Source organism: Nicotiana attenuata, unplaced genomic scaffold (genome assembly GCF_001879085.1).
Source record: "Nicotiana attenuata strain UT unplaced genomic scaffold, NIATTr2, whole genome shotgun sequence".
In the NCBI taxonomy this organism is placed as follows: Eukaryota; Viridiplantae; Streptophyta; class Magnoliopsida; order Solanales; family Solanaceae; genus Nicotiana; species Nicotiana attenuata.
Window position 1 is genome coordinate 34,734 of NW_017675676.1, and position 19,572 is coordinate 54,305.

General features: G+C 34.7%; 1 protein-coding gene across 1 annotated transcript; it reads left to right on the top strand.

Annotated features, from left to right (window-relative positions):
- The first annotated feature begins 4,490 nt into the window (after window positions 1-4,490).
- Window positions 4,491-9,293, top strand: LOC109220326 (telomere repeat-binding protein 3-like). Its single transcript, XM_019384788.1, has 10 exons — window positions 4,491-4,658; window positions 5,465-5,613; window positions 5,705-6,509; window positions 6,617-6,823; window positions 6,909-6,959; window positions 7,085-7,164; window positions 7,415-7,656; window positions 7,797-8,120; window positions 8,213-8,276; window positions 8,752-9,293. The coding sequence occupies exons 2-10, from the start codon at window positions 5,533-5,535 to the stop codon at window positions 8,935-8,937; spliced, it is 2,040 nt and encodes a 679-aa protein (XP_019240333.1). The 5' UTR covers window positions 4,491-4,658; window positions 5,465-5,532; the 3' UTR covers window positions 8,938-9,293.
- The last annotated feature ends 10,279 nt before the right edge of the window (window positions 9,294-19,572 follow it).

The window sequence follows — 19,572 nt, forward strand, 5'->3', positions numbered from 1 at the left end:
TAGTAGAACGTATCAGACTGAAAATTGCCTCATGTCAATTGAAATTGAACAAAGTATAGTAAGTACTAATTTTACATTTAAAAATAGTGCGTGCATGGCACACTGCATTTGTACTTTTTCTTTTTCATTTTTCTGCTATTTTCATGAACTATAATTGAGGTCGTCAAATATTGTGAAATGTATATTTTTAACAGTTCTTAAAAATAATAGCCAAATTATATATATATATATATATATATATATTATATATATATATATATATATATATATATATATATATATATATATATCTTATGCACTATTGGCCAGCTCTGCATTTTACCCTCAAATATTCGTTTATGCTTTTTCAAATCCATTGCTTCATTGGCTGAACAAACTCCGTCGTAACTAGTCTTTTTTTTTAATTTTTTTTTCCATTGGTATTCGTAGCTCCAGCTGTCCCATTTTGTCTCTAAATTTTAAGTTATATATCATCAAAAGAAAAACAAAGTTACAGAAGAGAATATCCTAAAGTCTGAAACTATATGCTAATTCTATGCTACAATAACTATACCTTTTTCGGGTGGGGATAGACCATGAATTTATTGGTATTTTTATGGGTTTTGAAGAGGAAAAAACTATGCTCCATCCGTTTTAATTTATATGAGCCTATTTAGTTGCGTAAGAAATTTAAGAAAAAAATTAAATTTTAAAATTGTGATCTTAAACAAGCCATAATATTTGTGTGTGTATAATTCTTTTGAAACTTATGGTATTAAACATGTCAGAGTATTTGTGTGGTTATTAAAAATTTCTCGTCAATGATAGAATTAGAAGTTTAAGTTAACTTATTTCAAATTTAAATAAAAATTTATTATTTTTGAAACAGACCAAAAAAATAGATTCACACAAAACTAAAACAAAGAAGTAATAACACTAGTTGTTGACAATGAATTACATAAATTTAGTTAAGTGAAATATTGATGTGAGAATAAAAGTAATTATTTTTAAGTAAGTGAAAATAGGTTTGATGTATACACTGAACATGGATAATTTTTTTCATTTGAAGACGTGTCGTTAATTCGTTCTTCCTCCCATATGTTAATTAAGTAGTGCAATTAAACTTCTAAATTCGATGTAATAGAATTCAATTAGGAAAAATTTGATAGTTAATTCAATTTACAGAAAAGGTCCAAATACCCCCTGAACTTTACGATAAGGTCTATATATAACCCTCGTTAAAAGTTTGGCCCATATCCAACCTTGCCGTTACACTATTGGCCCGGATATCCCCCCCCTCCCCCCCTGGACTTTAAACGGAACCAAATACCCCCTAGACTTTACGATAAGATCTATATATAACTCTCGTTTTTTGATAAAATTTTTTTTTTTGTAAAAATATATTTGTAAAAACTGTAAATATTTTGTTGAAAATAATTTCTTCAGATCTTAAAAAACGAAAATATTTTGTTAAAAAATGATTTTTTTTTTCTGTTTTTCCAAAAAAAAAAACAGTTTTTACAAATTTGTTTTTCCATTTTTTTTAAAAAAATCTTTAAAAAAACTGAAAAATGAAGAAAAAAATATTTGTCAAAAGCGAAAATAATTTGTTGAAAATATTTTATTCTGTTTTTAAAAAACGAAAATATTTTGTTAAAAACTGAAAATGTTCTAATTCCTCTGTTTTTACAAAAAAAATATTTTGTTAAAAAAATGATTTTTGCAATTTTTTTAAAGTTTCACAAAAAGAAATTTCCTTTTCTTTTGGAAATGTTCTAAATTCTTTTGTAAAACTTTAAAAAAATTGCAAAAATCATTTTTTTAACAAAATATTTTTTTTTGTAAAAACATATTTGTAAAAAATGAAAAAAATGTAAAAACAGAGGAATTAGAACATTTTTAGTTTTTAAAAACTGAATAAAATATTTTCAACAAATTATTTTCGCTTTGAAAAATGTTTTTTTCTTCATTCTTTAGTTTTTTTTAAAGATTTTTTCGTAAAAACTGGAAAAATAAATTTGTAAAAAAACCTATTTTTTTTCGTTGTAAAAACAGGAAAAAAAATTCGTTTTTTTAACAAAATATTTTCGTTTTTTAAGAACTGAAGAAATTATTTTCAACAAATAATTTTCAATTTTTACAAAAAAAAAGTATTTTGTTAAAAAAACAAGGGTTATATATAGACCTTATCGTAAAGTCCAGGGGGTATTCGGGCCAATAGTGTAATGGTAAGGTTGGATATGGGTCAAACTTTTAACGAGGGTTATATATAGACCTTATCGTAAAAGACCAAAATGAGGAGAAGAAATGGAGAGAGAAGTCAATTCAACTACTACAATGAAGAAGATAATGATGGTAAAAGATGTACGGCAGGAGACTGCGTATCCCTAATAAATTCATTTTCGTGTCTGTTCCGCTTTCCATTTTGATGAATGCGTTGTCTCCTTCCTTTTGTGATTTTCTTTTGTTTTTTATTTTAAATATACTCGCTGCGAAAATATTCGATTCGATTCCAATTTAACATTTAGATTAAGTGAACTCTAAACATGTGTTATCTTCTTATATGTTTGTTACCGTATAATCTGAGCCGAACACGATAAGTTCAGTTAAATCCACATAATAATTTCTCTTAAAGCCAAAACCAACGAGTTAAGATAACTTAATATACGTTGAATAGTATATATCGACGGTGCAAATAGTTTTATTATTAATTATTAGAATATATAAATTAGACTTAAGGCAAAATTTTGAGTCGGCCGTAAATTATGAACGTGGCATGGTATAAAATAATGGTGACGTACCCAATTGACTTATCTGCTTCTCATCAAGAAATAATATGTGAAGATAGTCAGAATTCTTCTGTTCTTAATGAAAGATTTTTATGTTACTTTTTTGAAAATAGTGAAGCGTTTCAATATAAATAGGATTAATTAAATCAGTAAATTTTGAGAGCGTCATTCTTGTCCATTCTTTTTTATTGTAAGAAATTGTTTGGTTTTGCTTTCTAATTGATAAATATGAAAATTGCTAAAAGAGTGCGTCAAAATTTGGTAAGTGTGGTCCTTTGCGTTATCTTTATTCCTATCCTTTTCTTCCTTTCATTTATGGGGTCATGCCCTCATGGGCTTTTATCTTTTTTTTTTTTTTTATTCGCTATCCGGTATTTACATGGGCCCGACAAAATTCAAATAATACACTAAGAAGTTCCACATTAGGGGGTAAAACGCTCCCTAATAGAGGCAATTCCATATCCAGAGACTCGATTATTTCCCCTCCTTCTCCTCAACTTGTAAAATTCATCTATATGAAAATTTCATTCGTAAGTTTATGTACATTTTGAAGGAGAGCTTTTTCTCAGTGACCTATAGATACAAGTTTAGGCTGTGAAATAGCGACTAATACTTGCATTATAGTAAACTGTCTACAGTATAACTTTTGAGATGTGGTCCTTTTTCAAACGCCGCATGAACATAAAATATTTTATGCACTAGACTGCCTTTTTCTTAAATCTCTGTACAATTTGCTCTCTAAATTTTACTTTGACTTGTAAATTTCAACAACTTTCTTTATGAATATGATCTGTGTGTCTTCCAAATTCCAAGCGGTAATCTTAGGTCATACTCCTCATAAATGTATTTGCTTAGTTTTCGCACATTTACAAACTTTTGTTATTACCCATTGTAAAAATTACTTCGACTTCACAAATAATAATAGTGCCACATGCAATGGGAACAACAATATATAATAACAACAACAATATATAATAACAACAACAATCCAGTAAAATCTCACTAGTGGGGTCTGGGAAAGCTACTTTCTTTTTCCTACCAATATAGAAATTAGGTAACTCCGCCTAGCAAGACATATATCAACTAATTTTTGTTTTACATTTAGTGGAACTTGAATAAAAAATCGCATGGGTCTCCTTCCACTTTATTGGCCATTAAACCACACCTTTGGGTGCTATTCAATCCATCTATTTTGATTTGATCGTTTAATTTGCTAAGGGTTAATTTAACCAATATTCGATATTTCATTACTGATGTGAATATGCTTGTCTTGAGCCGATAGTTCATTGAAAATAACTTCTCTATCTTTATAAGGTAGGGTTAAGATCTGCAACACACTATTTCTCCTAGATTCCATTTATGAGATTTTACTTTGTTTATTGTTATTGCTGTATACCTTTATTAAAATTGAGTTTTCAAATATTTTTTTTTAAATATTATTTTTTTCTTCTACCAAATAAGGTATAAACACATACAAAAATATCCACGTGGTAGAAGGTAGAACCTGTACTAGGTAAAGAGATGGGGATGATGAGAGAATAGTGGTGGTGAGCGAAACAAAAGGGGTTAAGATATAGTTGGTCTACACCTTCTAACTTATTGGACAATATTACCCTTTTAAATAGGTGGTCCAATTTATTTTTTTTATTTTTTATTTTTAAATTTATTTATGGTCAATAAGACACACCAACTATAAAAAGAGTACAAAAGGGGTTTTAGCAGTTACCAAACCCAGAGGTTTTTCAATCCTGTCCACAATTTCACTTTCACTTTACTTACCCACCAAAAAAGTAAATAAAAGTAATAAATAAGTATATTCTTCCATTTTTTGCAATTAATTCATGGCTTGAATTCGAAATTCTCCTACACAATACGTAGATTTCTACTCTGGTAATTCGTTTTATTCCATGTTATGTTCTTCTTCTTCCTTTTTCTTTTGCTTGCTTTGAGTTATATTGAAATATTCTTGCGGTAGGTGGCAGTTTTTGACAATTTTCTGATGCGATTTTTGTTGCTGTTTTGAATAAGAGTTTGATGTGTGATTCGGATGATGAGAATTGGTTGAATTTTGTGGTGAAATTCAGGTTTATCACGTGAAGATCTGATCGGATTTGCTGAATTTCTTTTGTTTTTCAGTTTGGTTGTGTAATAATTGATGTAAGTGAGAGAGAGTTATACGCTTATATCCTCCAGATTATGGAACTCGAAAGAGAAATTAGAGTAATTGACCAGCTGTTCGATTGAATTATTGCTAACTAGAAGTTGGCCTATAGAGCTGGATCTCTTAAAAGGCATGAAATATTTTACTTAGAATTCTGTAGAATTTTTTAGTTTTTCTGTTATTTCATTCATCTTTATGAACAAAAGAGTTAATTTTTTTCGTTTTTTTTTGGTTCTATAATAAGCATTTTAGCATATACTTGTGATTTGTGTACTGGAAGGATCTTAGGTTCTGCATATAGTATATTGTATGATTGTTCGTCTAGACGTATGTTTTCCTTGTGTTTGTCAATCAGCTAACAGTGTATTGGAGAAAATGTGTTTGCTTCATTTAGAAAAATTACATTTTTTGCTGTGCCTTTTTGTATTTTAGTCATTTAATGCTCTTAATTTTCTAACTTTGGAATGATGTACATATCTGCTTTTGGTCAATGCTTTATGGTATGATTAATAACTTACTTTCTTTTCTTGTGTAGATCGCGGTGAAATTTGTAAATTGGCTAATTGCTTTTGGATCATCACTTGTTGGCATGCTTCCTGAGATATGGTGTCTAAGAAGAAGCTAGATTTTGGTTTCAATGGCTTTCACGTTCCATTTATACCTAAAGCTCCCAGATCAGTTAGAGTAAGGATACTGAAACTGTTAAATTGTCTAATTGAAGTCTTATTTATGTATGATTTTGCTAAGTATGTTCTGCGATTCTGATTTATTTCAGAGGAGAGGTTCCTGTAAAAAATTTGACGATGATCAAATTTGTGCATTTGAATTATTGGCGGCTGTTGCTGGGAAGCTTTTACAGGAGAGCGAAAGCTCTACTTCTAGTAATGTAGCAGAAGGAAAATACGAGCTTTCTGATTGCAGGGATGGTATTAAATGTGAACAAGTGGAAGAAGATAAAGCTGTGAAATCAGAGTGCCTCGACCAGGGGAGTTGTGTAGAAAGCGCTTATATACCAGAACCTGCAGCCCGAGAGCAGAATCTAAAATATGATCTCGATAAACCTTATTATGCAGAAAATAGTTCCATCTTGGAGCATACTTCTACTGTTATAGGTTCTGACTCTGACGTGACATTGGAAAACTGCAAGGAGGTCAATGTAGCTGACGGAAATCTCCCCGCTAAAGTTGAAGACTTTGATAGTAAAATCTCAGGAACTCAAAAACAGTTAGATGATGACAGCAAGCAGATTGACAACTTAACTGTGACTAACACTTGCAGTGTAAAGGGTCCAATTGAAAAACATGTTAATAACAATGCCTTAATTAACCCAGAGAGTAGTGTACAGTTATCCTTGTATAGGGATTTGATTCCTAGAGCTTCTTTTGTAAAGCAAAGGAACAGTGTAAACTTAGGTGTTAGAGATGATGACGACAACTCTTTTGGCTGCTATAGATATAGCACTAAGTTAAGGACCTTTAGGACAACATCACGAATTGGATACAGAAGCATAAGGAAGATGCTGACATCTCGGCGCTGGAAAGTTGCTCCTAAGTTGAAGGAATATGAGCGTTCTTACACGAGTAAGTGGAGGCTATACCTCTGAGATTTTATCAGCATAAGCTTTTCTTATACTTATTTCTGTCGTCTTTTCATGTGATTTTCTAACTACATGGATTTGGTGTTTTAGACGGTGGAGTGGAGTCCTTTTACGTCAATAGGAAAAGCGTACGTGCACGCAAGAGATACCAACCTGAAGTTCCTTCCAAGAGAAGGAAATTGAGCGACCATGGCTTTGCTTTTGCATATTACCAGGAGGCCAGTAGTGAAAGCATTTCAAATTCACCTGAAAAGGGAATTAAGCGAGACATTAGTACCTCTCATGCCATCCCAAGAGGTCAATATTTTATTATCAACCTTGCAATTGAAGGTCCCAGTGGTTTATGTTATCATACTAAGTAATATTCTGTGTTGCTTTACAGTTACTGCAGATTCAGTCATAGTCAAAAATCATCACAAGAAGGATCCTAATGGTAAGGGATTTTGGATTTCGTTTATGTTTTCAATTAATTACGTTGATACCATACATTTCTTTCTTTCTGGATTGTCATATTTTTCCTTCTAAGACTTTTGACATTGGTCCAATTTATCCTTCCAGTAAAATTTAGCATTAAGTCCTTCAAGGTGCCAGAGCTTTACATAGAGGTTCCTGAAACTGCAACTGTTGGCTCATTGAAGGTATTTCTTCCTCTTTCATTTTCTGTTTCCTTTTTCTTTATCCCTAAACATTCTGTGCATCCGTGTGCACCAAATGTTCTATTACTTTCTCTAGTGGTGGACTTAAGAATTCTGTGATATGCAGAAAGCTTTAAAATCGAGGAATGATAACTTTAGCAGCTGAAAATATTTTGATTTATAGTGATGTTGAAAGTTTTCTGTATTGTATAATTTGAAGTTCTCAACACTATGATAATTTTCTTTTATGCAGAGAACAGTGATGGAGGCAGTCACAGCTATACTCGAAAGTGGATTGCGGGTGGGGATGGTTCTCCAGGGAAAGAAGGTGAGAGATGACAATAGAACTCTAGAGCAGGCTGGTATTTCCCGGAACGGCAACCTCGATAATTTGGGCTTTACTTTGGAGCCTAAATTCACCCAAGTTTGTCCATCATTATCTCCTAATGATGTTGCTTCTTCATCGACATATGTTGCAGATCAGGATCTAACTAGGTATGGTGGAAGAGTTGAGCATATATATGCTTTTGCATAATTATGGTTTAGACAGTTAATAAAGAAAAGATCATTTGTTGCGATAACTTTTGACGATAATTATTGGTTGTGTTCAGACTAATTAATATTGTTATACTCAGGCGACGATCCAGTCCTATCTCAGAATTGGGGATTACCAATGCTTCATCAGATCCTCCAGAGACTAAGTTGGACAAGCACAATGACAATAACCATCAAGCAGATCTATCTCCTATAAATCCTGTCGATCCATCAACTGATGTAGCTGTTCCGGATTCTAGAGCTTTGGTCATAGTTCCTCCGGTTAACCCGGAGGCACTGGCTATGGTTCCTCTGAACCAGAAAAGCAAACGTTCTGAACTTTCACAGCGTAGAATACGGAGACCATTCTCAGTTGCAGAGGTAGAAGCGCTTGTTGAAGCTGTGGAGCATCTTGGAACAGGAAGGTATAGGAAATTTAAATCCTCTTTGCAGCGAAGCAGTTCGAATTTTGTTGTCCACTAGGGAACTGAGTTTTTAATCATCTCTGATAATGCAGGTGGCGTGATGTCAAAATGCGTGCTTTTGAGGATGCTGATCACCGAACTTATGTTGACTTGAAGGTTAGACATCTTATTGCCACAATTGTTTCTGTATTTTGATGCAGTAAGAGCATATGTTCCTTTTACATGGATGCTATGCCAGTTCTTGGGAAAAATGAGTTTTTTTTTCTTTTAAACATCTATGATGTTTGTCACATATTGATCTTAGCAAATCAAGGTCATGGTCTCATTATTGTCTGGACTTAGAAACCACACGTCTTAGATAATTTTTTCAGCATGAGAAGTAGGTCTCTTGCCATATGACAAGATGCTTCACGTGTTTTGATGATCCCATAGTTTTATTATATTGTAAATTGTTGCTCATATGGCTTAGTGAATCTTATGACAGCTCTAAATGATTGACTAGAAGCAAAAGGAGACATATGAGTTGTACTTCTAGATAGGCATAGATCTCATTAGTTTTTAATCTATATTTAGCAAAGCTAATAATTGTTCCCATCATCCATGTGATGTGGGGTGCTTTGGTTTATATTAGGATAAATGGAAGACATTAGTACATACAGCAAGCATTGCCCCGCAACAACGAAGGGGAGAGCCGGTGCCTCAGGATCTTCTGGACAGGGTCTTAGCTGCCCATGCTTACTGGTCTCAGCAACAGGGGAAACAACACGTTGAACCTTTGAAGATTGTGGATACTAAAGCGCAGAAAGTCGGCGCTTAAAGAATTCGTCGAATTGTCAAGATTTAAAAATTATATTATATTAGGAACATGAAGAACACGTCGAGAAACATGTAAAAAGGATTCGTTCTGTTTCTCGTTAACTCGCTTAGACTCACTGATTTGTGACTGGGTGGACTGGCATTTGTAAATTATTCAGGAATAAAGCAGTCGAACAGACGCCGTAGGGATCATTTAGTTTCTGTTGGTTATTTCATTCACATAGGGTTATGTACATTAAGAATCAAATGTATTCTGTACAATTGTACATTAATAGTATTCCATTGGTTTTTAGTGTAATTTCACTATTATTGTATGCAACTTTTCTTGAAGTCTACACTAATGTTTAGTTGGATCTCCTTTAATGTTTCTTTATTTGTAGGATCAGTTATAAGTTAAACATCCAAAATTGCTTCTGTTCCTACCTCAAGAAATAATCTCTGTAAAAATTGGTCGTGCTGGCCATAGATGCCTAAAGCAGGATTATGAGGATTAGTGACTAGTTTATAAGGGATTATATCTAAACGATGCTTGATTAACGGTTTACTTGTCATTCTTTAAACGTCGGAAAGGAGAGTTTTGTTGCAACGATAAGTATACACTCGATGTTGTTTGATTCTTTTCGAGCTCCGGGCGCTGCTCATATAAAAGCTTAGTGCATTGAACTGCCTTTTATTCTTTAAACATTCAATAATTCAGAAAGGACTAGTTCAAAAATAACTTAGTTCGACTAGTTTTAACTAAAAGAACTTGACTTTGAGTAATGCATAGGGCTGTGCGTTATTTGGGTCAACCCGAATATCCGAACCGATTAGTTCTGGTTTGGATTGGATCGAATTTAGCTTTGGATCGAATTTCGGATCTTTAATTTAATTGTTTTGGATATCGGATACGGATTGGCTTAGAGGGTGTTTGGCTAAGCTTATAAGCTGGTCAAACTGGCTTATAAGCACTTTTTGGCTTATCTACGCGTTTGGTAAAATTAAAAGTGCTTATAAGCCAAAAATAAGCCAAAAGCCATAAGTTGGTCTCCCCCAACTTATCAAATTTCAGCTTATAAGCACTTTAAGTTTGACCAAAATATTTACTATTTATCCCTAAAATACTTCTTTTTTAAAACAAAACTCTTCGTATACCCAATTCTTCAGCTGCATATTATTAATTTCAGCACTTTTATCCAAACACGTAACTGCTTATTTTTTAAATCAGTTTCAGCACGTAAAAGTGCTTATCAGCACCTAATGCTTATCAGCACCTAATGCTTATCAGCTACTCTAAATCAGCTAAGCCAAATGGGCTCTTAATTTATATCCTATCCGAAACCCAAAATATATATTTTTGCCCATCCAAAATCCGAAATTATAATCCGAAAAGTGCCAAATCCGATCCGTTCCGATCCGATCCATTCTGCACTTTAACAATGGCATAGAAAATCATTGATCTGAACATTTTTGTACTAAAGTGTGTCTTCATTTGTTGAGGCTAGTAGTATGGTAGTCAGTGTAGTAACATAGATGTGGGTCCAGTTGTTAATGAGGTGTCATTAGTGTAGTATTAAGTTAAGTTAGTTAGTTAGTTTTAGACACATGGGTATAAATACCTCCTTCTTCTAGATACTTCTGTAATTTTTGACTGATTAATGAGAAATCAGTTACTGCTTCTCTCACTCGTCTGTTTTCTCTCAAATGCTCCTCCATAGTTGACCTCCATTTTCATGGTATCAGAGCTTAGGCGAAGCTCCTGTATCGGGCAATTAGGAAAAGGATTGAGGTGAAGAAAAGCTTAGCAAATTCTCACACGAGTTGAGCTCAATTCCAGCTCGATTCAGTTCTGTACTTGGATCTGTAATCTACAGAAATAATCCCTCTGTATCGTCGATTTCAATGGCTGTTGATGGAACTTCCTCTACTCCAACTAATCCAGCTGTCTCTACACCAGATCAGAATGTAGATCTGGTTCATCACCATCATCCGCTCTACATTCACCCATCAGACACACAAGGTACAGTTCTCATCTCAATTCAACTTCAAGGTCCTGAGAATTATTCGCTTTGGAGTAGATCTATGAAGATTATTCTGCATGGTAAGAACAAATTAGGCTTTGTGCTAGGAACTTGTAGGAGACAAATGTTTGATCCCAGTCTTCACGAGCTATGGGATATGTGTAATGCTATTGTATTAGCTTGGATAATGAACACTGTGTCTCCAAACTTGCTTAGTTCTGTGATATATGCTTCTGATGCTCACAAGGTTTGGGAAGACCTTCGTGAGAGATTTGATAAAGTGAATGCATCTAGATCCTTCTATCTACACAAGGAAATTGGCAAACTATCACAAGGTCTATTGTCAGTTTCTGAATATTTTTCAAAACTGAGAGAGTTGTGGGATGAGTATGAGGCTTTAGTTCCTCCTCCTTCATGTGGTTGTCCAGAATCTAGGAAAAATGCAGAACATTATCAACTTGGAAAGCTGTATCAATTTCTTACTGGTTTAAATGATACATTTGATAATGTAAAGGATCAGATTCTAATGACCAGACCAGTACCTAATATAAATCAGGCATATGCAATGATCATTAATGTGGAAAGTCAGAGAAGGAATAATGTTGCTACTGGTGTTAATGAGCCCACAGCCCTGTTAAGTAATAGAGCCCCTATTGGTGGTTACAATAGAGGTTATAAGCCCAGAAACAATCCTGGAAGATCCCCTCTGCAATGTGACTTCTGCCATCTTAAAGGTCACACTAAAGAAAATTGTTACAAACTCCATGGATATCCCACTGATTTTAGAGGCAGGAAAGGAGGAGGAGGTAACCTTGATTCCAGAGGTGCATATGCTCACACTGCTAGCATAGCATCTGATTCATCTCAACAAGGAAATGCTGTTGATGTGAATGTGAACTCAACATATGGTACAACAACTGACAATCCTCCAGCAACAACAGGTGTCTCTGCAGCACCTTTCTTTACTCAGGATCAATACAATCAAATCCTGCAAATGCTGAACAAAGGAAAGCAGGTTGATACTATGGCTAACTCTACAAGTACTATAACAGCTCTCATGTCTCACCTAGTGAGTAATAATTGGATTATAGATACAGGTGCTACAATCATATGGCTCACAATTTGAATCTACTGAGCAATATTAGAAAGCTGTCAGATATTGATCAAAATTCAGTTCAACTTCCTAATGGTGAAATGGTTGTTATCAGTCACACTGGTGATCTATCAGTGTTTAAGGATAAATCAATACATCATGTTCTCTATATTCCAGATTTCAAGTTCAATCTGATGTCAGTGTCCAAAATCACAAAAGAGCTAAGATGTCTAGTGGCCTTCTTCCCTGATTTCTGCATATTTCAGGAGCTCTTCACTGGGAAGGTGATGGGGATTGGTAAGGAGGAGCATGGGCTCTACATTCTGAAGCAAAAGGAGTCAGATGTTCCCAAGCAGCTGCTGGATTCAAGGCAATCTTGTTCAAGTTCTTATGTAAATACTACTAGTAGTGACTTGCAAACAAATAATGTGAGCATTACAAATAAGAATGTGTCTGATTGTAGAGATGAAATTGCTTTATGGCACAAAAGATTGGGTCATGCACCACTAAGGGTTCTAAACAGAATAGAAAGCTTACAAAATGTTCAATTGAAGGATCATTTCTGTACAGTGTGTCCTGTTACTAAACAAACAAGAATCTCTTTCTCTTCTAGTAGTTCATGCTCTATTAATGCATTTGATCTCATACATGCTGATGTTTGGGGGCCATATAGAGTTCCTACTCACAATGGTAGGAGATACTTTATGACTCTAGTGGATGACTACTCAAGGTTTATTTGGCTTTTCTTGATGAATGATAAAGCTGAATCTATTGTGATTCTGAAAAACTTCCTGTTATTAGTGAAGAATCAGTTTCAATGCAGCATCAAATGTTTAAGGACAGACAATGGCACAGAATTTTTTAACAATCAGGTGACAAGACTTCTACAAGAACATGGAATAATTCATCAGAGTTCTTGTGTATATACTCCACAACAGAATGGCAGAGTTGAAAGGAGACATAGATCAATCCTTGATATGGCTAGAGCCCTAAGGTTCCAGGCTTGTGTCCCTTTAAGGTTTTGGGGAGAGTGTGTTACAACTGCTGTCTACATTCTAAATAGGTTGCCCACTGTTCTATTGAAGGGTATATCTCCTTTTGAAAGGCTGTTTCACAAGCCTCCTTCCTTGCAACATCTCAGAGTCTTTGGAAGTCTTTGTTATGCAACCAATTTGAAGAAAACTGATAAGTTCTGCCCTAGAGCCATTCCGGCTGTTCATTTAGGCTATTCCTCCAATCAAAAGGGCTATGTTCTATATGATCTGAGTTCCAAACAATTCTTTGTTAGCAGAGATACTGTATTCAAAGAAGATATCTTTCCTTTCAGACACCTACATACAACTACATCTCACCTATTCCCAGTTCTGGAGTTCAGCAATGCTGAGTGTCCAAATTTGTCTTCTACTTCTTCTACTAATGTCCTGACTCAATCTTCACCCTCTCTTTCTTCTCAGCCTTCCCTAAATGTTCCTGCTTCCCCTTCTCATTTCCTTCCTTCTTTTTCAATCCCTTCTGATCTTTCTCCTTCCTCATCTTCTCCTACCTCTCATTCTTCTTCTTCTCCTTCTTTACCTCCACCTGTTCCTACTGATCTAAGAAGGTCTTCTCGGGTGACTAAACCTCCAATTTGGATGGATGATTATATTGTGATGTCTAAGTCCTCTTCCTGTGCTCACCCAATCTCACAATGTGTTTCCTATGATGCAATTTCTTCCACCTGCAGGGCATCACTTGCAGCTTATTCAGTTGTACCTGAACCAATGACTTATGCTGAGGCCAAGACAGATCCCAAGTGGATTGAGGCTATGAAAGCTGAAATTTCAGCCTTAGAAGCTAATCAGACTTGGTCTATTGTTGATCTTCCACCTGGTAAGACTCCTATAGGGTGCAAATGGGTCTTCAAAGTTAAATACAAATCTACTGGTGAAGTGGAAAGGTATAAGGCTAGACTAGTTGCCAAAGGATATAGTCAACTTGAAGGTCTAGATTATAAGGAGACATTTTCTCCTGTTGCTAAGATGGTAACTGTTAGGTCTGTGGTGGCTTTAGCTGCAGCATCTGGGTGGTCCATCTTTCAGATGGATGTCCATAATGCCTTTCTTCAAGGTGATCTCCTTGAAGAGGTGTACATGCATATTCCAGATGGCTTTGCTAGCCAGGGGGAGTTACAGAAGGTCTGCAGACTTCATAAGTCACTGTATGGGCTCAAACAAGCTCCCAGACAGTGGAATTTGAAGTTGACTAGTGCATTAACTGACATGGGCTTTGTTCAGTCACACTATGACTATTCTCTGTTCACATACAAAGCAGGTTGTGATCTAGTAATAGTGCTGGTGTATGTGGATGATCTGCTAGTAACAGGGACCAGCCTAGCACTTATTCAACAAGTAAGGAAAGACCTACAGACCAGATTCAAGATGAAAGATCTGGGAGAGCTGAAGTTTTTCCTTGGCATTGAGTTCTTGAGATCCAAGGAAGGGATTCTGATGAATCAAAGAAAATATGCCCTTGAGCTTGTGTCTGAAATGGGCTTAGCAGGCAGCAAAACAGCTGCTACTCCTCTAGAGTTCAATCACAAGTTATCCTCTGTAGAACTTGACAAGTTTCTGCACACTAATGAAGCTTCAGTTGACAAAGAGTTAGAAGACAGAACCAGCTATCAAAGGCTGGTTGGTAGATTACTATACCTAACCATGACTAGACCTGACATTGCCTTTGTAGTCCAGGTACTTAGTCAATACATGCATTCACCTAAGCAGTCTCACATGGATGCAGCTATGAGAGTGGTTAGATACATTAAGGGCACTGCAGTACTTGGGCTGTTTATGCCAGCAGTTGAGAGCACAAAACTGTCAGCATTCTGTGACTCAGATTGGGGAGCATGTGTAGAAACAAGGAAGTCAGTCACAGGGTACATGGTGAAGTTTGGACAGGCTTTGGTGTCTTGGAAGTCAAAAAAACAAAGTACTGTTTCCAGAAGCTCTGCTGAAGCAGAATTCAGAAGCATGGCATCAACTGTTGCTGAGATTGTTTGGTTAATTGGATTGTTTAAAGAGCTTGGAGTGAAGGTAAATCTGCCTGTGCAACTATTCTGTGACAGCAAAGCTGCAATTCAGATTGCAGCTCACCCAATTTTTCATGAGAGGACCAAGCACTTTGACATTGATTGTCATTTTGTGAGAGAAAAAATCCAAGATGGACAAATACAGACACAGCATATTGGAACTAAGGAGCAGTTAGCTGACCTGCTTACAAAGAGTCTATGCAAGCCACAACATGATTATTTGGTAGGCAAGCTGGGAATGAAAAATATATTTCATCCCTCAGCTTGAGGGGGAGTGTTGAGGCTAGTAGTATGGTAGTCAGCGTAGTAACATAGATGTGGGTCCAGTTGTTAATGAGGTGTCATTAGTGTAGTATTAAGTTAAGTTAGTTAGTTAGTTTTAGACACATGGGTATAAATACCTCATTCTTCTAGATACTTCTGTAATTTTTTACTGATTAATGAGAAATCAGTTACTGCTTCTCTCACTCGTCTGTTTTCTCTCAAATGCTCCTCCATAGTTGACCTCCATTTTCATCATTTCTCTTCTTTTTAAAGGAGGAGTTCAAAATGAGAGGTCTGAAAGAAATAGGAATGAGAAACTAGAAAGTCAATAGAAAACAAATGAATGAATGAATAAAAAAATAAAAGAGGATAATGAAAGGATAAGGTTAAATAAATATAACACAAGTACGAATATGTGTCGGTGATATTCATCTCTTTCTTTAATTATTAATATAATAAATCCTCAGGGAAAGCAAAACAGCACGTTACGCCATGTGAGACAGATGACTTACTATAGGTTACTTCAGAAGACAGGCTACTTTGGCTCCGGCAAATCTACGATTTTAAGTTATAGTAGATGTGATTATTTTTTATTATTTTTTGAATTCACTCGATAAAAATTCTATTTCCGTCACTGTTATTATGGCGCTTTAATATTTTGTTGCTATAGCATGTCATTTACCTTGTTTTCAAAATTATACCTTTTATGAAAGATTACCTATAAATATTTTTGGATAATTGAATAATGTATAGTTTTCTTTACACATTGTATATAAATTCAAAGTTGTTCAACTGTAATCTGTATATATGTTAAGAGAAAAACAATGAAAAGCGTCTGCGCTAGCTGTTTGCTCACACACAACATGTGCTATTGTTAGTTGTACACAAAGACGACCTAGAATTTTTATAACTTGACTGCACTATTAAAGAAGGAGAAAAGAAAGGTATTAGGTGAAAATTGACCCTTATTTCTTTGGGTAAATAACTCAGTATTCAATTAAGTGTACCATTTAGTCTTTATTGAGCATGAGTGTCAATATATAATATTAAACTAATCCTAAAAAGTACATATATAAAATACCTAATTTGCACAAAAAATCGCGGATTCACGTGCCCCATAAAAAGATCTATAAATTCGCCCCTGGTTGTATATCCAAAATCAGAGACAACTAATTCAAATTTTAGATAAAGTTGCAAATTAAATGCTATACATCCAAACTGTAGTTGTTACAATTGCAGCTTTTATCCCATGCACATGCATAATGCACTCTACTCTTTCTTTAGACTACTGACACGTGAAGTCATTTATATAAGCTTTACCTTAAATTCTGACTCCATTAACCAGCTTGGCATTTGGTATATATGAAGAAAAATAAGTTATTTTCTAGCCACTAAACGTCAAAAAATATATTTTTTAAGAACAAAAAGGTAAAAGGGCAGTCCGATACATAAAATATTATCTTATGTTCATGCAGGGTCCGGGAAAAGGCCGCACCCTCAAAAGATGTGATGTAGACAGTCTACCATAATCCAAACATTAATGATTGCTTACACGGATCGAACCCCCTGACCTATAGGTTACACAAAAATAAATTTACTCTTCCTCCAAAGATCTTAAAGAACATTTTCTATTTAAAAGGAAAAAAAATAATTGAATTCTCTTATGTTTTTCTCCTGTAGCCCATTTGAAAAAAAAATTCAAATTTAGGGAGTGTTGAATAGTAAGACAAAGGCCCCACTTGTTCATAATTTTTTTTTCTTTTTTTCAATATTTAAAAATATGTGTTTGTCCATGAAATTTATAATTTTTTCGAAAATGAGTTTTCACTTTTTCAAAATTTTCAGAAAAACTTTTTTCCCACTCACAAATTGTAATATTTTTTCAAATGAAATATATGTCCAAACATAATTTCAAATATCATTTTTCAACTTCACTCTAAATATTACTTTTTTTTTTCTTCAAAAATTATAATTTTTATTTCCAAACGCACAAAATTATTTTCTGAAAGTTAATTTTCAGAAAGTATTTTTCTACGTGCAAAACAAATCCAGTATACAAAATGGGGAGTATAATCTAAATCCTAGATCTGATTCAACTCTGTTGCTTTGCAATAATAATTTATGCAGCTTTATCTCCTCCCGTATACAGACATAGGATTAGCTGTCTAAGAGAATCACGAGTTGTACCTCTGCAGTAGATTCCTTATGCAATCAGTGGCATAAGTAGTATTTTAATTACTTCTTAAATTTATGAACCTCTTCTTAAATGGAGTAGTATTTTTTTTTTAAATATTACTGAACGTATATTGTTAGAATTGGAAAATTAGATGCTGGTTAATAACTTGGGCCTAGTAGATTTTTTAGGGCGACGTGCACAAATAGCCACTAACAGCTCATGTCTTTATTTTAAAGCCAGTGTTTTAAGTGTCTTTAGTCTTTAGCCACTGGTTTAATAAACTTTAACTGCCCGGACAAAAATACCCTTCTGCTCATGTCCTTAACTTCAGGACTTCAGGACTACATGTCCTTAACTTTTGAACTTGAAACTCTAAGTTCAGGACTTCAAGGCTACATCTTGGAACTCAAACTTCAAGACCAAGCGTCCTTAACTTTTGAACTTGTAAGTCAAAGTTATTGTCCTTAACTTTTCAACTTGTAACTGTAAGTTAAGTACTGCTTGTCCTTAACTTTTGAACGTGTAACTGTAAGTTAAGGACTGTCTGTCCTTAACTTTTGAACTTGGAAATCAAAGTTAAGGACCTATTGTCCTTAACTTTTGAACTTGTAACTGTAAGTTAAGGACTGCTTGTCCTTAACTTTTGAACGTGTAACTGTAAGTTAAGGACTGTCTGTCCTTAACTTTTGAACTTGGAAATTTAAGGACCTATTGTCCTTAACTTTTGAACTTGTAACTGTAAGTTAAGGACTGTTTGTCCTTAACTTTTGAACGTGTAACTGTAAGTTAAGGCTTTCAAGTCAGAAACTAAAAGGGACGAGTATAATTTCAAATAACACACTAATTCAAATTCATCACGAGCTTACGGTGACTCCAGTTTTTTCCTTGTCGTAGACAGCTTCATTTGGTAAAGATGACTGCAACAACAACGACGACACGAATTACTTCAACAAGGCAACAACAAACTGACCGAAAAAAAGAAGTTAAGAAAAATTAACTTAAGGAAAAAACTGATACTACTACTAAACAAAGACAAACCATGTAATATAGAGAGCCACCATTGTAGAGACGCTTAATGGGTTTGTCAACTGTAGATGAAAGCCTCCGAATAGCTATTGCCATTGCCATTGCAGCTGTCCTCCTTCTGCACACACACACATACTCAAAAAGTTGTGAATGTCTTTGTTTGAAGTGGGAGATCGTGTTTGGATGGTGAGAGAATTTTGCATAAATATTCTGGTCCAATCCAATGTAATTCTGTTTGGGAAGGAAAGGGTAACTCTGTCTTTTCATATTAATTTTAATAGATTAGTGGCTAGTTTTGCTCAACGTTAAAAATGGTGGATAAAAAGTAAATACCACTTTAAATAGTGGCTACCCCACATAATTTTTACGATTTTTTACTCTTTGTATTTATAGTTTGGCCCAAATGTACTTGGCCCAAATGTACAGATCAGGAGTTAGTCCATTCATTTTGTATTTTCATTTTGTATTCTTTCCGGGTCACTATAAAATAGTGAAACCCATGTATGTAATAGAAAAATGATTCATTTTCTGATATACAGAGTAATTGGTTTCTCTCGAAGCTTCGGTTCTCAGTAAACATGGCGTAAAGCCTGGTTATCGATCTTCCTAGTTTCTCCTGCTTTCTCTTCATGTTAACATGGTATCAGAGCCGAGATCCGTCTAAATCTCGTGCTGAGGGTTCGATTAATCTCACACTCATCCTCTATCGTTGGTTCTATGCACACTTCGTCCGTTTTTTCGATTTTGTGAAGATTCATGGTTTGGTGATGTTTTTCCGCTTGATTTTTTCTCCAAAATTGTGTTCAACCATCTTCTCCAGTACATAGAAGCAGTGAATTTCATTTTCAGACGATTTCAAGGATTTCGACTGAAATTAGGGTTTTTCTTGTATCGGAATTCTATGACGGTGTTTGATATTGAAGTGTTTTCCTGGTTGAAGGCCGTAACTCTTTCCGGTTGCGAAGGAGATTGGTAACATCAAGCCCATAATTCACTACTTCTTTGTATTCTGC

What these genes read in the sequence shown, in the direction of transcription:
- LOC109220326 (XM_019384788.1), top strand. Translation starts at nt 5,533, where the DNA reads ATGGTGTCTAAGAAGAAGCTAGATTTTGGTTTCAATGGCTTTCACGTT. An exon ending in AAGCTCCCAGATCAGTTAGA is followed by an intron (nt 5,614 to 5,704) that starts GTAAGGATACTG and finishes GATTTATTTCAG; the next exon opens with AGGAGAGGTTCCTGTAAAAA. An exon ending in GCAGATCAGGATCTAACTAG is followed by an intron (nt 7,657 to 7,796) that starts GTATGGTGGAAG and finishes TGTTATACTCAG; the next exon opens with GCGACGATCCAGTCCTATCT.